Source organism: Malaya genurostris, chromosome 1, assembly GCF_030247185.1.
Source record: "Malaya genurostris strain Urasoe2022 chromosome 1, Malgen_1.1, whole genome shotgun sequence".
NCBI lineage: Eukaryota > Metazoa > Arthropoda > Insecta > Diptera > Culicidae > Malaya > Malaya genurostris.
Window position 1 is genome coordinate 148729308 of NC_080570.1, and position 21379 is coordinate 148750686.

The 21379-nt window shown below is 38.0% G+C and overlaps 1 protein-coding gene across 9 annotated transcripts in view; it reads right to left on the bottom strand.

The window, feature by feature from the left end:
* Window positions 1-21379, bottom strand: part of LOC131426175 (solute carrier family 41 member 1) — a 96457-nt gene that overhangs the window by 17321 nt on the left and 57757 nt on the right. For 6 of the 9 annotated variants that reach the window (XR_009229061.1, XM_058588684.1, XM_058588681.1 and 3 more), the window contains exon 2: window positions 6230-7195. The exons of 1 other annotated variant lie outside the window; for it this stretch is intronic. Coding sequence is in view for 7 of the 8 variants with exons in the window: in XM_058588684.1 (XP_058444667.1) it covers window positions 6230-6515 (286 nt within the window). In the remaining variant the exon portion in view is untranslated. Of the gene's footprint in view, window positions 1-6229; window positions 7215-21379 lie in introns of all 9 variants that reach the window. 2 more of the 9 variants (XM_058588688.1, XM_058588683.1) reach the window with 2 other exon arrangements.

Below are 21379 nucleotides of genomic sequence, written 5' to 3' on the forward strand. Positions count from 1 at the left end.
GGGTAGTTGTCAATTTCTCAGGCGAAACGACATAACATGGAATTTCATCCGAGCTTGCATGACACAAGATCAGAGCATACCAATTAAGGGGCGGGTAGGGTCTAACACTTTTGAAAAAATCATTTATTATTTTCTTTACATTTCCTTATAGTAAAACATATGAAGAATTTTCTGTGAAATTTTCAAGCCTATTGGAACGAAACTCTGGAAGTTATGGACCTTTATCTACGGCTATCTCATTCTAAGAAGAAGCAAGAGCTCGGCGTACAGGCCCAAGATTTTTACTTCGATTGACCTCTAAACTTAACAAAACATTCTTGAAATGTTTCGTTATAATAAATTATAAAAGAAAAAATATGATTTTTTGAAAATGTTAGACCCTACGGGCTCCCTGGAGTAATTGATTGTTTCCATTGATTTTATAGATAAAAACCTTTAAACGCGTTTTCCTCGAAAGCAGGTTTTGAAAGTCCCTGTCTATCGTCATTCAAAAACTACTGCACCAACTTTTTTCAAATTTTGCACACACTTTCTACATATAAAAAACCAGACCCCAACGTTTTCCTTTTCGTTGTTTGTTACTTTGGGGAGGTTTAACAGCTACAAAATGGCGTTTTTTTTGTGAAAAATCGTAGTTTTCACTTTGAACAACCACCAAAAATTAAAAAAAAATCAATCAGAAACGTTGGGTCTAGAAAAACTTCTACTCTAACTATGCTACTTTGATTTGTTCACTTCTGATTAGTCTGCGCTGAGATACAGTGGACACCGCAAATCATGATTTTTAAGAAGCGTTCTAGAAAATACCTCTTCACCGACTTATTTCTCAATATTTTTCCACGAAATTATTACAAAATGTTCGAATGATGCTTTTTATCATGCAAAACATTTGAATTCATTTTGTTGAACGATAATTCTGGAAAAAATCGCAAATTTGCAGAAGGTACTATTCCCGTAACTTGAGTAACTAACGCATTTTTAATTTCTATGAGTTTTTCATGTTATACAAAGTGTGTCATCATTAAAACTACACAACTTTCTCAAATATACTCTGCCGCTATCATTTCAGTTTAATGAAATAGAGCCGTTTTTCATGTTTTTTTTATATAATTCTAACTTGTCTATCAAGACGCTGTACCTTGAAATCTATGTTTTGAATTAGGAGCGTGAAATTGAACTTTTGAACCACTGTGCATCGGAAGTTTTCTACACAATAAGTGTTGCTAGATGTTTGGTACGGTATTTCCAGTTCATTCTGCTTACCGCGTGTCAATTTCATTACGTAGTAGTGATCGTGTTGAAGCGTTTTGAACAGGATTCAAATTCACTTAAACTAGGACGTTGGCAACACCAACCGTCATCCGGCATTCGTGATTCGTTCCGGCAGATTCTCTCCTGAAGCGGATCCGCGTGTCGTGCACGGTGTATCGCAGCAAGCGACTTGTCAAAACCTGTTCGATAGCGCCCAAATATCAGTGCGATCACACCACTTTCCGGATTTCGAAGCAGAAGACCACGTCGGAAAGTGACGTTGGATTGTGGGAAAATTACCACTTGACGAGGCCCGTAATTACCGGCAGATTTTTGGCATGTGCCATCGAGATGCTAATTGAGCTATAACACGATTCGATTTTATAGCTGAGCGATTACTGTGAAACCGGTGACATTGAGTCAATCCCAAAATAGGATAGCATTTTAATTGCAATTATTTTTATGACTTCTCGCAATTGTTAGTTATTAGACGGCAATGTGCTCCTTGTTGTTTGAATGGAGGCTTAAAAAGTGCCACAGAATGACAGATAAGAATGTTTGGGAGAAAACCGAAATGAACAGGTATTAACCTATTTCGCTATCTAGATTTAGCTGGAAACATGTTTTTTTTTTGTTTGACACGATTCTTCCATTTCAGAGATAAGTGTTCGAGTGAGGCCGATAAGGAAGCTGTTTAATATACTGTCTGGATTATTTACTTTAGAAATAGGTTTACTACCATAGGTGCATCTCTCACTCTGAACGTTTAAAAAACGTGACCGGTGGCAAATTATAACTAGAAAGAAACTTCTTATTCAATTCAAACTGTTTGTTTGATCATGTAAAAACTATGAACTTCCTTGAACTCGCTAATTCCAAACAATTTCTACTTATCTTAATTGGCATAATATAAATCTTGCTATAAGACTGATTGTTTTCGATTAGGAGGCACTAATTTTCCAATGGTTCGGATGTTTGATAGACTCGACCGGCAGCAATTTTGTTTGGAGAAATAGATCTTAAATTTAGAGAGAGTTATTCATTTAACTTCCCGGCTTTGTATCAAAGCTGTCATTCCAAACGAACAGTTGTCGACACTTTTTCTAGGCACTCTAGATGCAGCATATCCCCTCTTGTGAAGAATTCTGGCAACCAGCAGAAGGCTGGCTGCTGTCAAAATTTCCCAGGCGAAATTGCGTCATTCTCTCGCCGTACGTGTCTTGTTTATTTCGCTCTTCCTTCTGTTTTTGTTCGACTTCATATGAATATCAATAAATACACTGCAGTCGTACTTCACAAAAAAAAAACCGTGCAAAACAAACGTCTGAAAAAACCGCGTAACTTAAAAAATCAGCGTAAAAAACGCTAAACTATAAAAAATTTATTGCGCTGCCGAATGCCTTTAAACATTCATGAAACATCGAAATCTGATGCTACCTTTTTTTTTCAACGGGTACGGATCTAGTTCTAGTTTAAAAAATTGCACTAAGAGATAAGCGGATCTCGGGTAGTTGCACCCGATAACGATCTCGAAGAGTTTGGATTTCGAAAACAAGTGCCTACATTGCCATATTTAAAAATGGAAAATAGCATTTTCTGTTCGGTCTTATCTTAATTTTGAGAAAAAAAATTAATGTACCCATTAAGGGCTGAGGCCAGTAGGTCGCGTATAACCACGTGGGTCGCTCTGTGTGTTACATTTTTTTCCATGCTCTCTCGCAAATGTGCAAAATGACTCTCGATGTGGCCGGGTGGTCAAGAAAGTTTTGATATTTTCGGTTATAAGTTTGACTACATCACATAAAATCCAATAAAGCTACCGCTTGTTTGGCAGCCTTTTTGAACCGATTTTATTTCTCTCTCATGTTTCGTTACGTTACCAGAGAACTAAAATGGCGCCACCATAGAAATCGACTTACCTTCACAAAAATAACATTCACTTCTTTTTTATCGTGACAACATATATGTTTTTATGCACTAACCGCATCTAAACTGCATTATCTAAACATTGTCAGAATAGATTTTTGATCCATGCTTTTGAAGGCGAGATATTCAATTAACAAGTTGAAGGACGGCGTTTTCAGCTATGCAATTCTTCTTTCAGAAAAAAGACTTTCCCGACCGCTAAAGTCAATGAATCATTCTGAAATTTTCACAGAATAATCTAAACTAATTTTCTAAGAGATTGTTAGTTGGGTTTTTTTTATATTTGTCGCCGTTTCTGAGATAATCAGATTTGAAGTGTGAAAATAGCCCTCTAAAACAGCCTAAAACACACAGTTTCTTGTTTTGTCTTAAAATGCATGAAACGTCGAGATCTGGTAAAACCAGACTCGACTCGAAAATTTTCGATTTTTTTGAAAAAAATTGTTTAATTGCACCAAATCTTCAGTTTTGCGGTTTTAATGAGGATCTCCAAAGTAGGAGGTCTAAGATTCTCTGCTCCAGACGTTTTGTTTCCAATTTTTTTATGATATTAATCCATATCTCAACAATTCATGCATTTCTAAGACATTTGGCATCAGCAAGAAAATTTCAATTTCGAAAATCTCAAAATCTCAATTCCCAAAACCAATTTAAAATATTTTTTTTTAGATTTGAGGACTCTGGTTCAAAATTTTTCCGACCATCTCGGACAGTACAGCGGTGTACAAAAGAAAAGAACGCCTTGTAGAGTTTTTCGTGTTCCGTTGAGCACGGGTAAGGAAACAAAAAAGAGTCGGGTGCGGGTCGGGTAAGAATGAATTTTTTTTATAACTGGTACGGCTTAGAGATGGTCGGGTTTCAGGTATTTTTTCCGAAACCCGAACCCGACGGGAACTGGTCGGGTTCGGGTGCATTTTCTCAATTTAACGGGTACGAGTCGGGTTTGGATTCAAAAATTTTGTCGGGTTTTACGGTATTCGAACCCGAATGCTCGAGTGTCTTCGGGTTCGATTTGGGTATGAGCAGTGATCTTTAGTTTTTATCGGGTACGGGTTGGGTTTGGGTTCGGGTTTAGAAGAAAAAATATTCTCGGGTATGGATATAATAATTTTTTTCTTCCGATCGGGTATTGGTCGTGTTTAAGAAATTGCTTACCCGATCATCTCTAGTACGGATGTGGTTCCGGTTCAAAAATTTTCAATTAGAGATGATCGAATTTCGGGTATTCTAACTTTAAAATTATTCCGTGTTTGGGATTAGGAAAAACAATTTTCGGGCTCGGATCGAGTGCGGGTAGATTTTTAGGTTTAATCGTGCACGGGATCAATTTTAAGAACTAGTTCTTCTACAAGAATGAGTGAACAATAGTTTTTTTTTATTAGAAAATGATAGTTCTATATTATTTCTCAATAGAAGTGGAAGTATTTTGAAACGGTCGCAGATTTTAGGAATAGGGTAAATATTGCATGAATATTAATACAAATACACCCTTTTTACGCGTTTTTAAGCGGTTTCTTTTTACGCGGCTTTTTTATGCGGATTTCCGAAGTTACGCGGTTTTCTTGTTTTGTCTTAGGAATGCATGGCACTTCGAGATCTGGTGTTATCCCAAATTTTTTTAAGTCAACTTTTTGACACTTAGAAAATTTTGAATTTTTTTCGAAAAAAAATGTTTAGATTACACCAGATCGAGTCTAAAAGTCGATTTTCACATTAAAAAAATTTTCTTCCATTTCACGGTTTTTTCTACGCGGATTTCCGAAGTTACGAGGTCTCTAAGTCCCAAAGTCGATGTTTACCAACGTTTTTTTTAGATTACACCAGATCTGGACGTTTCATGCATTTCTAAAATATTTGGCATAAAAAAATTTCTTCAGTTTTGAGTTTTTTACGCGCATTTCCGAAGTTACGTGGTTTTTTTGCGCGGTTTTTTTTACTCGTAAAAAGAGACCTCAGTGTAAATTATTTGTTGGCAGTGCGCGTGGATAACGGAAAGCGCCATTAGAATCGTCAGTTTTGGTCCAGGCCTACTATTCCAATGATAACTCTGCTGAAGGTTATTTTTGGGAAACTGGTAATAAAGGCAGTGTAGCTTGCTATTAACTCAAACCAATTTATCGAAAAATCTGCATCTGAAGAATTATGAACTGTTAACTTGTTCTCTTACATACATAGTCTTCGGCTCATCAGCGCTTTAGCAGTTCTAATTGAACTACCATTACCACCAAACAGTTCTCCACGAACCGGTAAGCAAACGCAAAGTTTACTCGGCATGAATAAAACTTTTAGAATATAGCACCGAAACGTAATCTCCTTTCTGAAGGCTCGGACGAGAACGAATGACTACTGACAGTTACTGTTAGGTGGCAACGGTAGCTCAATTTAAAATGCTAATGCACCGATCAGTCGAAGACGAAACGTGACGAAATGGAAACAAATATGTGATCGAAGCACAACCTAAAAATCCCCTGAATGTTTAATAATCTTATGTTCTTATGGAAAATCAAGGGGATAGTAAGAACTCTTATTACTATAGTCGCGTTACTCTGCTCGTATCATAATTGAACGCACGTTGACATTTTTCACAAGCTTTGTCATGTGCATTCCGTCGAATTCCTACAATGTCTTTGTTTTGACGTAGGCTAGAGTAATTATACACATTCAGGTAACCATCATATTGTCACTTGTGATAATCGTGGTGCGCACAAAAGCAAGGGAAATTGTTGTTCATTTCAATGCACAAGATTGCCTATCTTTTTAAATATGTGACACTATAGACGGAAGTTGGGGCCTTAAATTACCCAATTAGATGGTGTTCGTTTTATAGAGATAGTGGTCGATTGGATAAAATGACATGGCGAATTAAATAAAAAAAGCCTGCATGTAGCAAAATAACAGATGATGGATGCGTTGGCTTCCTACATACAGTGCAATGTGCAGATGGGGCAATACATCGAAAGCATGTGATAACATTTAACAATCCTATGTAACAATTTACAGTGCTTATACAACACATAGAAAATCAAAAACTTCAAGAATAGATATAACATACCTAACTCACCGTGGTGCCCGTAGATTGTGAATGGTCTGAAACCATCGTCATCGGGTCGATAGAAATCCTGGGCTCCTCGAACGTCAATCCTCAGATCGTCAGGCCTAAAGCTAGTAGCACCGATGATGTTGTTATTATTACTATTACTTAGATTACTGCTGATGGTAGTGACCGTGCCGTCGTGGGGCACGTGACCGAGATCGATACTGTAGAGAATGTCCGCCGGAACAATCGCCAGATGCGGCGCTTGCTCCGAATCATCTAACGGGTTCAGCTTTGGGTTCATTTTTTTGTCTGAATTAAATACAGAACTACTCCGATGGATCACCCCTGGAACTGGGACTTTGGATCGGTATCAGATCGGATCAGATCAGGTGGAGTGTGTGGCGTAGGTGACTTCCGACTCAATACGTCTGATTGATTTGGTATTTGGCAGGTCAGAGGCTACGGTTGGGGTACTGCGGTGACACAGTTGCTCATTGGAGGTGTCTACGCGATGGTAACTTCCGGACTGACGGCCGAGATAGCCCGATCCAGCTTGTCCAGCCGCACTTGATGCGTGCCGACGAGATAGTTGAAATCACGCTCGTACTCCGAGGTACCCAGCAATGCTTCGTTCGCCTTCACTAGATACGGGAATGCGACTCGAAAGTCAGCCACTACTTCCATTCCCAAATGAAGCAACCTCAACGGAGAAGATCGAGCCGATTTGGGCTCTAGAGGTGAACTCGAAACCTGAATGGAGACCGGTAAACCGACAACTTCGTTTTTCACTGCTTCGTAGAAACTCGCTTCGACCGGGCCGAGAATTATGGCCGGTTCTATGATTTATTATGACACTTCGATACACGATGATTCACTGTTTGCATTCCAATACCGGGGCCCGAAACTGATTTGATGCGTGCCCTGGTGCGATTTAATTATTTTTATATCTCCCTGCTGCTGACGTTACACATCGACGATAAGCTGCAGGAACAAAAACGAGCTTCTAACGATTAATGGGAGTTCGATGTTCCGGATGTTGTGTCCAAAACGGTTATCGTTCGTTCGGACGAATCGATTAGTGCAAGCAAATATAGGCTTCACAGTCCACAGTACAGTACAGATCCCAGAGTTTCTTCTTTAAAAAACAAATCAAAAACAGCACTGTCTCATAAAAATAAATTGCTTAAAATTTAAACCCTTTCCGAAGCACGATTGTTTAATTCTATAACACATAATATTTTTCCTATTCCACAAAACAGCACAATGTCACAAGTTTTCCGTTCGGTTTCAAGTGCACTTATCTTTCAACCAGATTCAGGTAGACTCAGAGTCCTACCAAATGAAAAATTTCAAGTGCCACACAACTATCTCTTTTCGGTGGTGGTTCGCGAGACCGAATGCGCCGGAATTCTTGGATGTACTGAAAAGCCTTCTATCCGAATGGCAATTATTTAAACATCCTTTTCCGCGTTGCGCACCACCACTGGAAGCAGCTGATTCTCTCAGAGCCATTCTCCCGTTTGCGTGCTCGCTCTCTCTCCCTCTCTTTGTTCGTTCATCGTTGTTTACAACGGAGAAGAGCAAAACGGAAAAGCCACCCCTAACAACACTGGACGCTATAGTTGGAAGCAGCTGATTCTCTCATTCTCACTCGAAACTCACAAAAAAAAATTCGCTCCCGTTATAACAAGAAGCCCAAACTCAGAATCTCAGATCACTCATTCGTACGAAGAAGAAATAGAAAAACCAACCCCTGATCAGGCGCCGATGAAGAAAAGTTTCACCCTAGAATGGACGGAAAACAACTTATCTCTCGCTCTTTTGACTTATTGTCGAATAGCTAGTGCTTACGGTCACCTGTCACCTGTCCGAGCATCTAGCGCTGAAGCGTGATGAGCATACCAAGCAAGTCACTAAAGGCGATAATGGAATAAAAAAATACACCTGCTTCTGAATCGGCTCAAGCGGATGATTTTATCCCGCTCATTTCGTGCAGCTACACGTTTTACAGCCGTTTTTGGACGAACGCTAGAGACGATTAGCTTATGCATGTCATACAGCCAACCAGCCATCAATCTGTCAACGTCAGTGGCTCATTGAAGTTGGTTGGGGTAGTTTCATTTGTCAGACGAAGACTGACAAATGGAGCTACTATGATTTACGATGGTTTGTGTGATTTGCTTATATTTAAAAAACGGGATTTTCAGAAGTGAATCCCCGTTCGATATGGGGTTCCGGGGTTTTTTCTAGCACAGGATATTGATGATCTCATGTGTGCTGGAAAATTATAGATATTCGGTTAAACAATGGGTCAACTGGCTGAGGTAGATCCAGGTGTCAATCCCATTCCAAAAAGTACAATCAACTAAAATAACTTTTAAGAAAAAATCATCAGTGATAACTTAGATTCTAAGCAATTGCCTAAACGATTTCCTCCCGATGGCAGTAGGCGTTTACCCGAAAAAATCTCGATATTCTTACAGCATTAGAGATGCCAGGTAAACATTTCAAAGATCTTCAGACAGAGTTGCAAAAGTCTCTGTAAATCGGAAAAAATGTCTGCGGCTTTCAATAATTCAAGTATGATACACAAAACTGGCTTTGCAAGCAAAAAAGAAACATCGTGGCATTTTCAAAAGTCAGTAAATTTTTGCAAAAGTCTGCGAAAACTCGTATTTCAAAAGTCTACAGCGCTATATAAGAAATTTGTATCTCTGGACAATATTCTGAATCAGCGTTGGCAGAAAACTGACAACCATTGAAGGGTCAAGAATTTAATAAATCATTGACGAGTTTGTACCAATCTGAACACGGCCAGTCAAAACAGACCGGATCGTTTTGAATCAGTTCAATATTAGTATTGTGGAATAGACAACCATCAGAGGCCGTTGTAAAAAAAACGCGTGAATTCCATCGATTATTTCATGCAATCTGGCAACCATTTACATGTCATTTTTTTTAACTTAAAACGCTTATAAGTAGTTACTCAAAAATGCGTAAGATCCTACTCATCTACAGAAAAAGTGGAACAACTCTAATTTAGAGTAACTCCTTAGTTACTCAAATTTGAGTTCTTCCACTGGAACCAATGTTTGGGTAAAATCTACTCATCTCTAGTAATTCTTTATTTGTACACGTGCCAAAAATAGAGTAATATGCACTCAAATTTTGAGTAAAATTTTGCTCCACAAATACCAAAATTGCTCCTTTTCTGAGTATTGCATTAAAATATTATGTAATTTGCACGCAATACTTAAAATTACCCTACTGTGTTTATTTATTATTCCGTTTATAATTCATTTTTAACTTCGAGACTCAGGCACCAATCAGACACTTGTTCCTCATAAATGACATTTGAGTACATTCGTTTCCATTCTGAAGCACAATTCGGAGCACTCCTGGACACAACATCTGCGTCGATTACACAACCAAGAGCACAGTTTATCATTCCGGTTTTTTCAGACACAACACCGTTTGTGTTAAGCGCGATCTCACTAACAAAAAATAGAACCTGTTGCTACAAACGTTCCGGGCTGACGGTTCAATGCATAGGACGCTGGTCTTACAAGCCGGTTATCGTATGTTCGAGCCCCGATCTGACAGGATCTTAGTGTCAGTAGAATCCGTAGTACTAGCCATGCAATGATTCTGTACACTAAGAATCGGCTGCGAAGTCTGTTGAAACAGAAAGGCCAAATTCCACAAAAGGAATGTAATCCCGAATAAAAAATATTGTAGAAAAACAATACGATTTGTCACAATTTTGCTTTGACCATTGAAAAATATTTTCATGTATTGTTATACACTATTCAATTAATTGTGAAAAGGCTTTTTACAATAGAATGTATAGGTTGTTAAGTATCGTAAAAATTCAAATCATAAAATTTTCTCATACATGTTTTCTTGGAAATCAATCAAATGTACAGTTTGCATATTGTTTGAAACACCGCGTGTACAATAAATTCAATTGTAGAATCGTAGAAACAATATATTAAATCGTTGGAAATGAAAAAAATCTTGTCAAGATACAATAAAATGTATTGTAACCCATATATCTAATTGTGAATCAATTGTTTATGCTTATCTTTACGGTTTAGGCCTCTATACGATAGGTGTTAAACCATTTTTTCTTTCCTGAAAATGAAGCTCGGTCAAAATCTCCTTGTATATAGTTAGACCCAGACAAATCCAGATAAATTTTTGAATCAGATAGATTTTTGAAAAAATAGCATGGCAACTCTGTTGCAAGATCCAATCTCGCACTAAAGAAAATACATTTAAGAATTTCATTACACTGCTGAAAACGCACTTGGAGTTTCGTAAGATAACTTATAAACCATGTAAAAAATCAGTTCCATAGAGTGTTAAAGATTTTCATAAACAGATTCATGATTTTCTCATCTGTTCTTTGATTGTTTTAGTATTTGTATGGCATATATGAAGACGAACATTAGTAAAGATTCCAAATGCAAATGACAGTTTCTCTTTGTTTACATTCTCTTTCAATTATTACGGTAAATTCCAGTGATTCCCAATAAATTCTGTCATTTGCACTTGAGACCTTTTCTAATGTTCATCGAGATATGTCTTCAACAATTGGCACGACGGGGTTTGGCAAAATTCACTGGGTATTTGCGACACGCACACTAGCATTAACCACACAACAACTGAGGATAGACACACCAACACATTCACACGTGGATTGGAAAATGGCCACAATGACGCTGAAATTAAATGTAGAGGCGCTGCTTATTTAGAGATGATACTTCAGCAAGAACTGTCAAATCGGAAGGAAAATTTTTAATTACTTCACCTTTTTAACGATTTTTTTTAAAAAACGGGCAAATTCAATTGAAAAATCATAGAAGTGGAAGAAAAAGCTTTTACTCTGAGATGGTAATGTTGATTTTATTTTTTGTGCGAAAACTAACGTTTATTTAGAATGATATTAAACTTGGTTCAATACCATTTTTCAAATGTCCGGAAATAACAAATAAAGTATCCAACATAAATGGTACTCGATCGCTAAACATTCTAGTACTCAAGAAATCAACAATACACTGGTTTCTGTTAAAAAAAGTTTATCCGAAAAAACCTAACCTTACCCAATTTCGGACATTTCTGAAGATGTTCCATGTTTAATCGTAGGGTAACAGTAAAGGTAGGGTAACAGAGGTATTTTGGCCCGCTTTAGGATCGATTTTATTTGGCCCACTTTGTAAAAATATCCACCAAACGTTTTAATATTTTTGAAAAATCCCTCCGCAATAGGTAATTTAATGTGATTAGCTTCAAACTGATGCAACGTGGGTTACCTAAGATCGATTGAATCCATATAGTTTGTTAGGTGGGCCAAAATATATGAAGTGGCCAAAATACCTCTGTTACCCTAGTAGTAATCACTTTGAGATCGATTTTCTTCTACTCCGAGCTAACTTTTATTGCTGATATCTATTTGTACTATTGAATAAACGAAACAGTAGTTGCAAATCATTGCTGCTAATATGAACACTTTCGGAAGAACCCTCCTTTTCCAGGTTCCATTTTTTTTTGACAGGTGTCACTACCGATAATTCAGTTTTGCGGTTATGTGCCGATTAACCTTTGTTTCACAGATTCTCAATATGCTGCACAGATTTTAAACAGTAATCACAAACTGTCAATGAGCCTCTAAAAGTCTTCAAATTAGGGAAACACATTGCAACTGAGTTTCCGTCAGTGGAGTTCAAAGAGGCGAGAACATTTTTTTTAATTATCTGTGAAAGTTAATTTTAGCTGAATCAAAAGACTCGAATTTTGATGAAAAGTAATCAATTATTTGGCACTTCTATTTTTCTGTATTTGAGAGAACAACCGTGAGCAGGGATGCCAGGTCATTTTTCCAAAAATCTGTGATCAAGGCAAAAACCTGTCTGTGAAAATCTGTGCACGGTTCCCGTACCATAATAGCTGATCAGAATCATTTTGGTGAGCAAAAAAAATCCGCTCTGTACCTTTTTACTCAACCGCTCTGTACTTTTTGGTGCTAAACTTAAATAATGTTCTTAACGATTTTTCGCCGGAGGACTTTTTCAGATTTCCGATGTTTTCACTGCAATTTGACAAAATGGGCCGACTGCTTCGGTTGCAATTGCAATTTGACCGGACATGTCTGCCCACTATGCAGCACACTCGACATATCAATCTTGTCGAGCCGAGACACCTCAAGGTTCAGTTGCAATTTTCTAAGTGCTTGTGTAATGCAAACAAACAGAACAAGTACACTGCACAAAGCTAACCTTGCTTTGGTTTGTTGACTATAAGTAACCTTTCAACTGACGACCATTGTTTTCTCTAGACGAACGCAGGACTTGTACGAAATATCGTTTGTTTTAGTCAATCTATCCATCTCAAATTATGTTACATTTTTAATATTATTTTCTTTTATTACACTGCCGACGATAACGGTGACCATTCGAAGGTATCGAACATCAGAACGAAATGTCATGTCTACTATAGTCTAACAACAGCGCTTGAAAGTAGTTATACATACTTACAAGTACAGTGATCAGACAAACTAGGCATAGTAAGTAAACCCACTTCATTTTCAAGGATCTCGCAGAACAAGGGTTCAAACCCTGAGACTGAAGACAGGCAAACAGAGTTCTTGTTTACTCTTATGCGTGAACAGTGTGCACAAAGCGAACAGGTATGCGATAGTACCATGCTACCAAAGCCTCAACCGTACACCGTAGATAATTATTCAAGGAATCAATTCCGTCTGAAGAGTTTTTTTTCTGTTACTGGAGAGCAAACAATATGTTGAAGTCTAACAATCATTGTGCAGAAAACGAAGCATACTAAGGTCGTTTTTGCTCGAGAAAACTGAAACTGACCTAGGGTAATTTCATCAAACAAACACTTCTCACGAAACTGTGCTGGATTCGCACTTAGTAACGGGAACTTAAGCAAATCTGATATAAAAATCAGGTTCGAAACTGACTCCATTTGCAGTTCAACAACGTTGAAACTAGGTTCGAAACTAGCTTTAAACAAACGGTTTGACAACAGTTAGGGTGGAAACTGGGTTAGGTTTAGCATCCAGCGACATTATTATCTTTTCAGAGTAACAGAAAAATAAGTAGCACACACTTTTTTCCTTCTATGTACATTCCACCAGCACTTGCGGAATTACAATTGTTATTGAGCCTGGCGGTACCGTTTGACAAGATCAATACCATTCGAGTGTCTATAGCGTAGCGGGTTACTTTGATGACACTCATGGTCACTCACAGCCTTCAACGGTTGACAACGTTTCATGAGGGCACATAAACTTTGAATGAGTATTAATAATTTTGAAAGGTTATTTCGAGATGATGCAGTCTAACAATTAGAGATGGTCGGGTATCGGGTATTTTACCCGAAACCCGACCCGTACCCGTACCCGACGGGTTTTTGGTCGGGTACGGGTAAAAATTTTTATTTTCAATCGGGTACGGGTCGGGTACGGGTAAAAAATTTTACTGCTCACTCGGGTACGGGTCGGGTACGGGTAAAAAAATTTACCGCTCACTCGGGTACGGGTCGGGTACGGGTAAATTGTTTTTTCGGATCGATTACCCGACCATTTGTACTTCACAGAAATATGTTTACACGTTGACGAGATTTTTTCATTGCAAAACAGTTCTTCCGAAAAATAATCAATTTGATTCAAGGGGTTTTGACATTCGCGCCTAGGACCAGACCTGTCAACTGGCATCTTTTTCATTTTTTTCTTCATTCAAAAAAAGTATCAATCATAGTTACGTGAAAAGGTATGTGAATATTTCCCGCCCTACTTTGTTTATAACATATTTAATAAGACACACTGCCTTAGCTCTATGATGTTGCGGTCGGAATCTACTTTTCACGTAGGTTTTGATGGACTGCCATTTTAAAGCTGTTTAATGCACAATCCAGTAAAAATTATTTGATTCATATACTGCCCATACTCGCATATCAGTCTCATATCGATTTTCGCCAATTTTGAGTTAGCTTGAGGAATGGAGTCTTTCCTCAATATACTCTCAGAAATTGCAATTAAAGTTGAGGGTTTGTTCAGTAAAATATAAAAAAATATCAACTCATTTCTGTGTCCCATATGCTAAAGTACCCGCATATCAGTCCCATTCAGTGCAAAATTTCAATAATTTCATTTGTTGCAATATTGGAACAGCAAAGGTGTATTACCGATATTTCATGTAATAATACCAAGATTTAGCATTAGGGAGCAAAGCAAAGTCTTGGCATTACAAGGTGAGATGAAAAAACTGCAACCAACTTCAGACTGCTGTCATTTCTAAACCGCTCGTCCCACAGCTGTCAGATTTATTCTAGTGACAGCTCATTATATTATTTACAAGCGCACAAAAGCATTTTGGTGGGAATTTTTCAGAAAAAAAGTTATTTGTGATGGAATTCAAGTGTGATAGTGTGATTGCTTTGCATTTGGCTGGAAAACCACAAGTGGCTATCGTTAGAGCCCTCCAGCATTTAAAAGTGAATAAATCTTTTGTGTCTCGTACCATCGCTCGTTACCGTGATACTGGTAGCGTAGCCCGACGTCAAGGAAGTGGACGAAAAAAAACAGCAACATCGGCAGAAATGGTTCGAAAAGTGAAGAAGCGAATTGAACGAAATCCGCGTCGCAGTGGCCGAAAAATGGCTCGTGAGCTGAACATATCGCAATATGCCATTCGGCAAATATTGAAAAATGAGCTTGGACTAAAGCCATTGAAGTTCCAAAAAGTGCAAGATCTTACTGATGCGCAAAAAAAAGTTAGACTCGAAAAAGCTAAAGAGTTGCTTCGCTTGGCCGAAAGTGGTGAACTGCCGAATTTGGTTTTCTCCGATGAGAAACCATTCGTTATCCAGCAGTTTGTAAACAAACAAAATGATCGTGTTTACTTGCCAGAGAGGTCAGCTGAAAATTTGCAACTTCGGTTGGCCACCAGAACTCAAAAGCCGGCCATGGTGATGGTGTGGGCCGCCATAACAGCCGATGGTCGCTCGCCGCTCGTATTCATCGACCGTGGGGTCAAAATAAATGCGCAAATCTATCGCGAAAATATTTTGGAGGGAGTTCTGAAGCCCTGGGCACGCAAACATTTCGGCCGCAGACCTTGGACATTCCAACAGGACTCAGCACCATCGCACTCAGCACGCGCCACCCAAGAATGGTTAAGAAATGAGGTTCCTCGCTTCATTTCCACCGCACAATGGCCACCAAAATCTCCGGATGCCAATCCGTTGGACTATTGTGCCTGGGGTATTTTGGAAAGCAAGGTTGGCACTAAAAAATACCAAAGTGTCGATCATCTCAAGCAAGCGCTTCGCCGAGAATGGGACAAAATACCGCAGAGCCACTTTCGGGCAGCGTGTGATGGTTTCATTGGCCGTTTGAAGGCCATAGTTCGTGCCAAAGGCGGCCAATTCGAACAAATCTAAACCGATTCTCAAATTTGATGTTATTTCCGACATTTTTTGCTTTCATTCAATAAAATTTAAAAAAAAAATGAAAAAATTATGGCGTTTTACTTTGTTGCAGTTTTTTCATCTCACCTTGTACATTCCTTTCGTGGAATTTGGCCTTTCTGTTTCAACAGACTTCGCAGCCGATTCTTAGCGTACAGAATCATTGCATGGCTAGTACTATGGATCCTACTGACACTAAGAATCCTTCCAGGTCGGGACTCGAACATACGACAGCTGGCTTGTAAGACCAGCGTCCTATGCATTGAACCGCCAACCCGGGACCAGCATTAGGGAGCACAATAAATAAAAAAAATCGGTAATAAACTTTTGATCGTCTTCTCAACATGCCGATTTTCCATATGGGACTGATATGCAAGGATGGGCAGTATATAAAATGTAGTGTAGTACTCATATCACATTCAGATACCAGAAAACTGTTATTTTAAATATTGGTTGGAGATTTTCAAAATTTTCATAAAAATCATTAGGATTCTTACCATAAAAACATGAACATTTAATTCAGAAAATCTGCATAGAAGTTCTTCTTATTCTGCACTTCTGGGTGGTGTCACCTCACTTGAAATGACACCGATTGATGGCACAGCAAGTTGGGCTATATTGCTAGTTAATTTTGGTTTCTTTTCACTGGACAACAAGTGAAAATCTCGATGCGTGACAACGTGGAGTCGCAAAAGTAAGGGTGAAAATCTTTTCTCGCGAAATACTCAAATTTTCACCGTGTTCACTCGTTGAGGGTTCCACCGGTTCAATGGCTGTAAAAACCACCAGCTACCGATAACATCGTGGGTGTGGGTTTGTGAGGCTACAAAACGGGCATAGTTGACAGATTAATTTAAATCAAAATCATAATTCATTTTGCTTTGTAGTAAAAAATTGTAACCAAAAAAATTTCCTACGAATGTTCAAACTACTTACACTTGAAGGACTCACTGTTCACCATGTTCAAAATTGAATTTTTCACACCGGGAATACACGTACATTGTTTGATTCTTTGGTCAATTCAAGTAAACGAACTGATAACAAACTATTCATTTTAGGGGATGTTCGCATAACATTCATTTTCGTCACGTGTAATATTCAATTTGACATTTGGAACTATTTTACGTGATTTTTCAAGTGATTCGAATGTGAATTTTTATTTGTGTGTCAAGATAATGAGCACGCTTACTTGTGGTTCTAAAGAATTGGATCAAAAGTCGCACTGTTTCGTAAAAACCATACCTACCTAAAATTGAATACAACGGGTATTACGACATTTTGGGTAAATATACTTTTCGAAAAATTTGAGTTGATATTACTCCCTTTTGTTCACATTTGTAAATTAGTATAAAGTACCAAAGACATTGAAAATCTACAGGGTCCGCCATCTAACATTTATTTTTGAACTAGCGGTTATTTCGACATTGGTAACCTCAATGTCACTTCTGATTTGACAGAAACTTAGTTGTATCCTTCCGCTGAACGAAAATGGTTTGCATGTTTAAAAAAAAGTTACATTACATTATTCATGCTTCACATTGTATTTATATGTTTAAAAGTAAACAAGCATTTTAATGTATTTTTCTTACCAACTAGAGCCTGATACGGCTCGATATCTAAAACACTTTATTTTTTCCATACTGAATTTTGGTAAAATTTTTACTACTCATTCGGGTCGGGTACGGGTACAGGTAATTTTTAACCCTTATGCACTCGAATGGGTACCCGGGTACCTTTTCGAATTTCAAAATAAGAAATTTCTGAGTTAGGTTTAAACTAAGATTCTGCAATTCGGTCAATTCCAAGAACTAGTTGGACCATAACTTCTCATGCTTTGACTTTTCATTTTACAGTAAGGGGGGTCGAATGGGGGGGCTCAAATTTTTTTTATTACGTAAACACCCGAATGGGTACCCGGGTACCCACAAATAAAAATGCTTGTAACTAAGGCAAATTCCATCCGATTTGAATTTTTTCAGTACGGGTAAATTCAGAAATTTATCCACTTTTCGATGGCCGTGTATATTGCTGTAGTAGGTTCTTCTGGTTCCCGTTAATCCGGATTTCCGTAGAATGTTCCGACACTTGTGTTTTCCACCATAAATGTCATTTACTAATTTGAAACTTTTCCAAACCAGCTATTTGAGAAAGGCCGTACCAAAATGAACCTTTTGTAGAAAAATGACGTCATCTAAAGGGTAGTTGGCCTATTCTGGACTTACTCTCATAGAACGAAAAAAAGGAAATATAAATGAGAACGAAACTGTTTGGGAAGTAACTTCGTGATGTTTCGAAATGTTTGTTGCCAGAATTAAAAATTGTATTGCGTGCTCCTCGCAATAGGCCTGAAGTACATAATAATTTTCAAACTGAAGATAAGAAAGTGAAGTATATAAGGGAACATACATAAAGTACGTCACGCGTTTAGGGGGGAGAGGTTTCAAAAATACGTGACAATACATGGTGAAAAGATTGAGAAATGCTCGACAAAGGGGGAAAGGAATGGTAGAAAAATTCAAAATTTTATGTTACGTACATAACGGATGCCCCCTGAAATATATAAACATAACAACTCAGCATAGCACTTGATTTCATATAGCAATTCTTAGATAAGATTACAAAAATACGTGAAATCCGTGTATAAATGCCTCGATGTCGGAACTCATTTAGGATATCCGGGTTCCTGGGAACCAGGAGCACCATGTCCATCTTTATGGGTACCAATCCCAAAGAGCTTAAGTTCCTGAATCCAACAGTGCTAAAATTACTTCAATCGGTTGAAAAATGCTCAACTTACAGCGATTTAAAAAAATGGGTACCCGGGTACCCATTCGGGTGGTTAAAGGTGTTTTTTTTTTCGAGTGCACAACGGTTAATCGGGTACGGGTCGGGTACGGGTAAAATTTTTTATTTTTTTTCGGGTACGGGTCGGGTACGGGTAATTTTTTAAATTTTCAATCGGGTACGGGTCGGGTACGGGTAATTTTGTTTGCTGATCACTCGGGTACGGGTCGGGTTCGGGTATAAGAATTTCTATACCCGACCATCTCTACTAACAATGTAGTACTTATATTTTACAAGCGAACGCACACAATCTGTGATAACGAAAGGGGATTTTTTCGGGAATGACATGATACCACTTACTATTTCATGTTAGATAAATCAATGGGCGCAAATCATTGACTTGGGATGTTCACATTCGTTTCATTAGCAGTTGTTTTTTTGCAATATTGTTCAAGTAGCACTTTACAAACAGTTTCATGTCTCATAACAAAATGAATGTCTAATTGTCAGATTTTAACGTTTCAAGCTCCGTCACAAATGTCAACAGCAATGAATAATTCACAGCTGATTGCGTTTCAATTACTAAACAATGCAAGTCAGGTTATGGCCCAAACCGGCACGCGATTGCATGCAGCACCAATATAGAAACTTGTCAAAAGTGCCGACTTTTTGGTGCACCATCCAAGCTGGCTTTGGAAGCTACGTGCGAAACTGCACGCACTTTCCGACTGACATTTTGACCCTATAACGGTTCTGTCGAAACTGCATACGAAACCGGTCGGCGACATTTGGGGTGGTTTCGTGCGAGGACAAATGTTTTATGTTTGCATATGCTAGCACCCCCGCAAAAAAACTGGTTTTCCTAACACTTCTTTCTGTCAGCCTTAGGTGGGTGCCCGAGGGTTGAGTATTTTTCCGTTGCTGCTTGATCCGGTGAACCGTCTAGCAGAAGTGTTCCAAATCCGTTCAATATTAATTTCCATACAGGTCCCGTGTTCAGCGATCTATCAAACATTGAACCGTGTTTGTTCAATCGTGGATGGATCGTTGATTTTGATTTGGGTGTAGCAAATTCGATCTGGTTTTCCAATCGACTGAGTTTTTATACATGTCATTTGTTGCACCATCTCTTCCGCATGTTAACAGTGTGAACACACGAAAACGAAATCAAATTTACGGAGGCCAAAATGAGTCAACCCGTTCCCGATGCCAAAAACACATGCTCTGTTGGGAAGCACAGAAAATTAATGAGACAGTCGAAAAAGTTTAATTGGATCTAAAAGAAGTGATCTATCGAATTCAGTTGTGTACACGCTTAGATATTTTTAATCAATAAATTAAAATTTCGGTTACTCAAAACATTGAGTAGTGAATCAGAAAGTTTGAGCGATGTATGATCGGTGTCGTTGGAAATTAAACAGAACATTGAACGGAGTTTTGAATAAAAACCGACCTAATCGCAGTAATAATAAAACTATTTATGAATAATAAGTGACATGCCGAACGAAACAATCACTGACATTGTTTCATTCGGCATGTTACTCATTTTTCATAAGCAGTTTTATTATCACTGCAATTAGGTCGGTATTTATTCAAAACTGAGGACAATTTAGATAGAAAAAAATTTTTTGCTCACAGAAAATGTCATAAGCCATTGAAGCTTGACGATGGAGGTTCTAAAAGTTCGATCGCGAAAATAAGAAATCTTTTAGTTTGGTCGAATTTACTATTTTCAGGGCACTCATATATTGCCGTGTGTAAAAACTTCCAAGCATCATTTTACAAAGAACGAAAAAATTCAGCGAAACTGTGCCTAATACTATTTTAAAATGTACCCGCCGGCGAAAGACCAATAATGGGTAAAACCGGTGCTAAATAAAATTCTTTAAAAGAAGAAAACTTTTCCAAAATGTAACTCTTGTAAGCTGATAGTCAAACAAAATTATGTTGGCTATACCGACTCATGGTTTCCGGTTCCAGAAGTAATCGAATATATTTTACGATTTTTGATAGCTATCGAAATAATATTCTAACATCAATAAAAATATTAAAAGTACAAAAATCCTTTCAGTTGTAATTTGACAAGTAAAAGATGTAACAATACATCGTGGTACCGTTCGTGGTCTTATGCAATGTCAATTGGCTGTCAGTCGAATTATCCATAAACAAAATTTCTAACTATTAGATAAATATTTCACCGAATGAAGTATACAATAAGTGCTTTTTATTCTAATGCCTGCTTTTTGCCTATCAATTAAACAATCACTCATTCTATCACATTGTCACTTGATTTAAAAGGTTCAAAGTGATGTCCGATAAGAAAAGGGTAGTTACGAGTTTCGAAAAAAAAACATTCCGCAAGTGACACATATTAGTATCATGAAAGATTTTAATGGGTGTCGATCATAAATCATGAAAAGCTGTCATGTTTTCATGAGAAGATGAAAAATTCTACTCATCACGATAATTCCCCTTTCTACCAGATATGTCATTCTAACCGTGTATTGATGTAATAATTTTTTTCCCATAGGCGTATATATTACTAAAGTATTTCTCAGAGAATTTGCAATACACGACTCATCTAGAAGGCGCAGAAAACAAATACAAAGTATCTCTGACTACTTCCGAATTCCACTCACTCACGGGGGGAGGCTGCTCCCCTCCACCTCGTTGCTCGGAGCTAATCACAGTTAGCCAGTGTCAGTGCATTTTTCTGGGACATTCCGGCGTTATCAAAGTACATATTTATTTTAATCATAATATTTAAAATTTTTCCCACCTGCATCAGTTCAGTATGCAAATATTTGATCCAACGGATACGAAAATCAAGATCGCATCACACGCCACGCCTGGGCTTGCTATACTGCTACTTGTTGACTTGATGAGGGC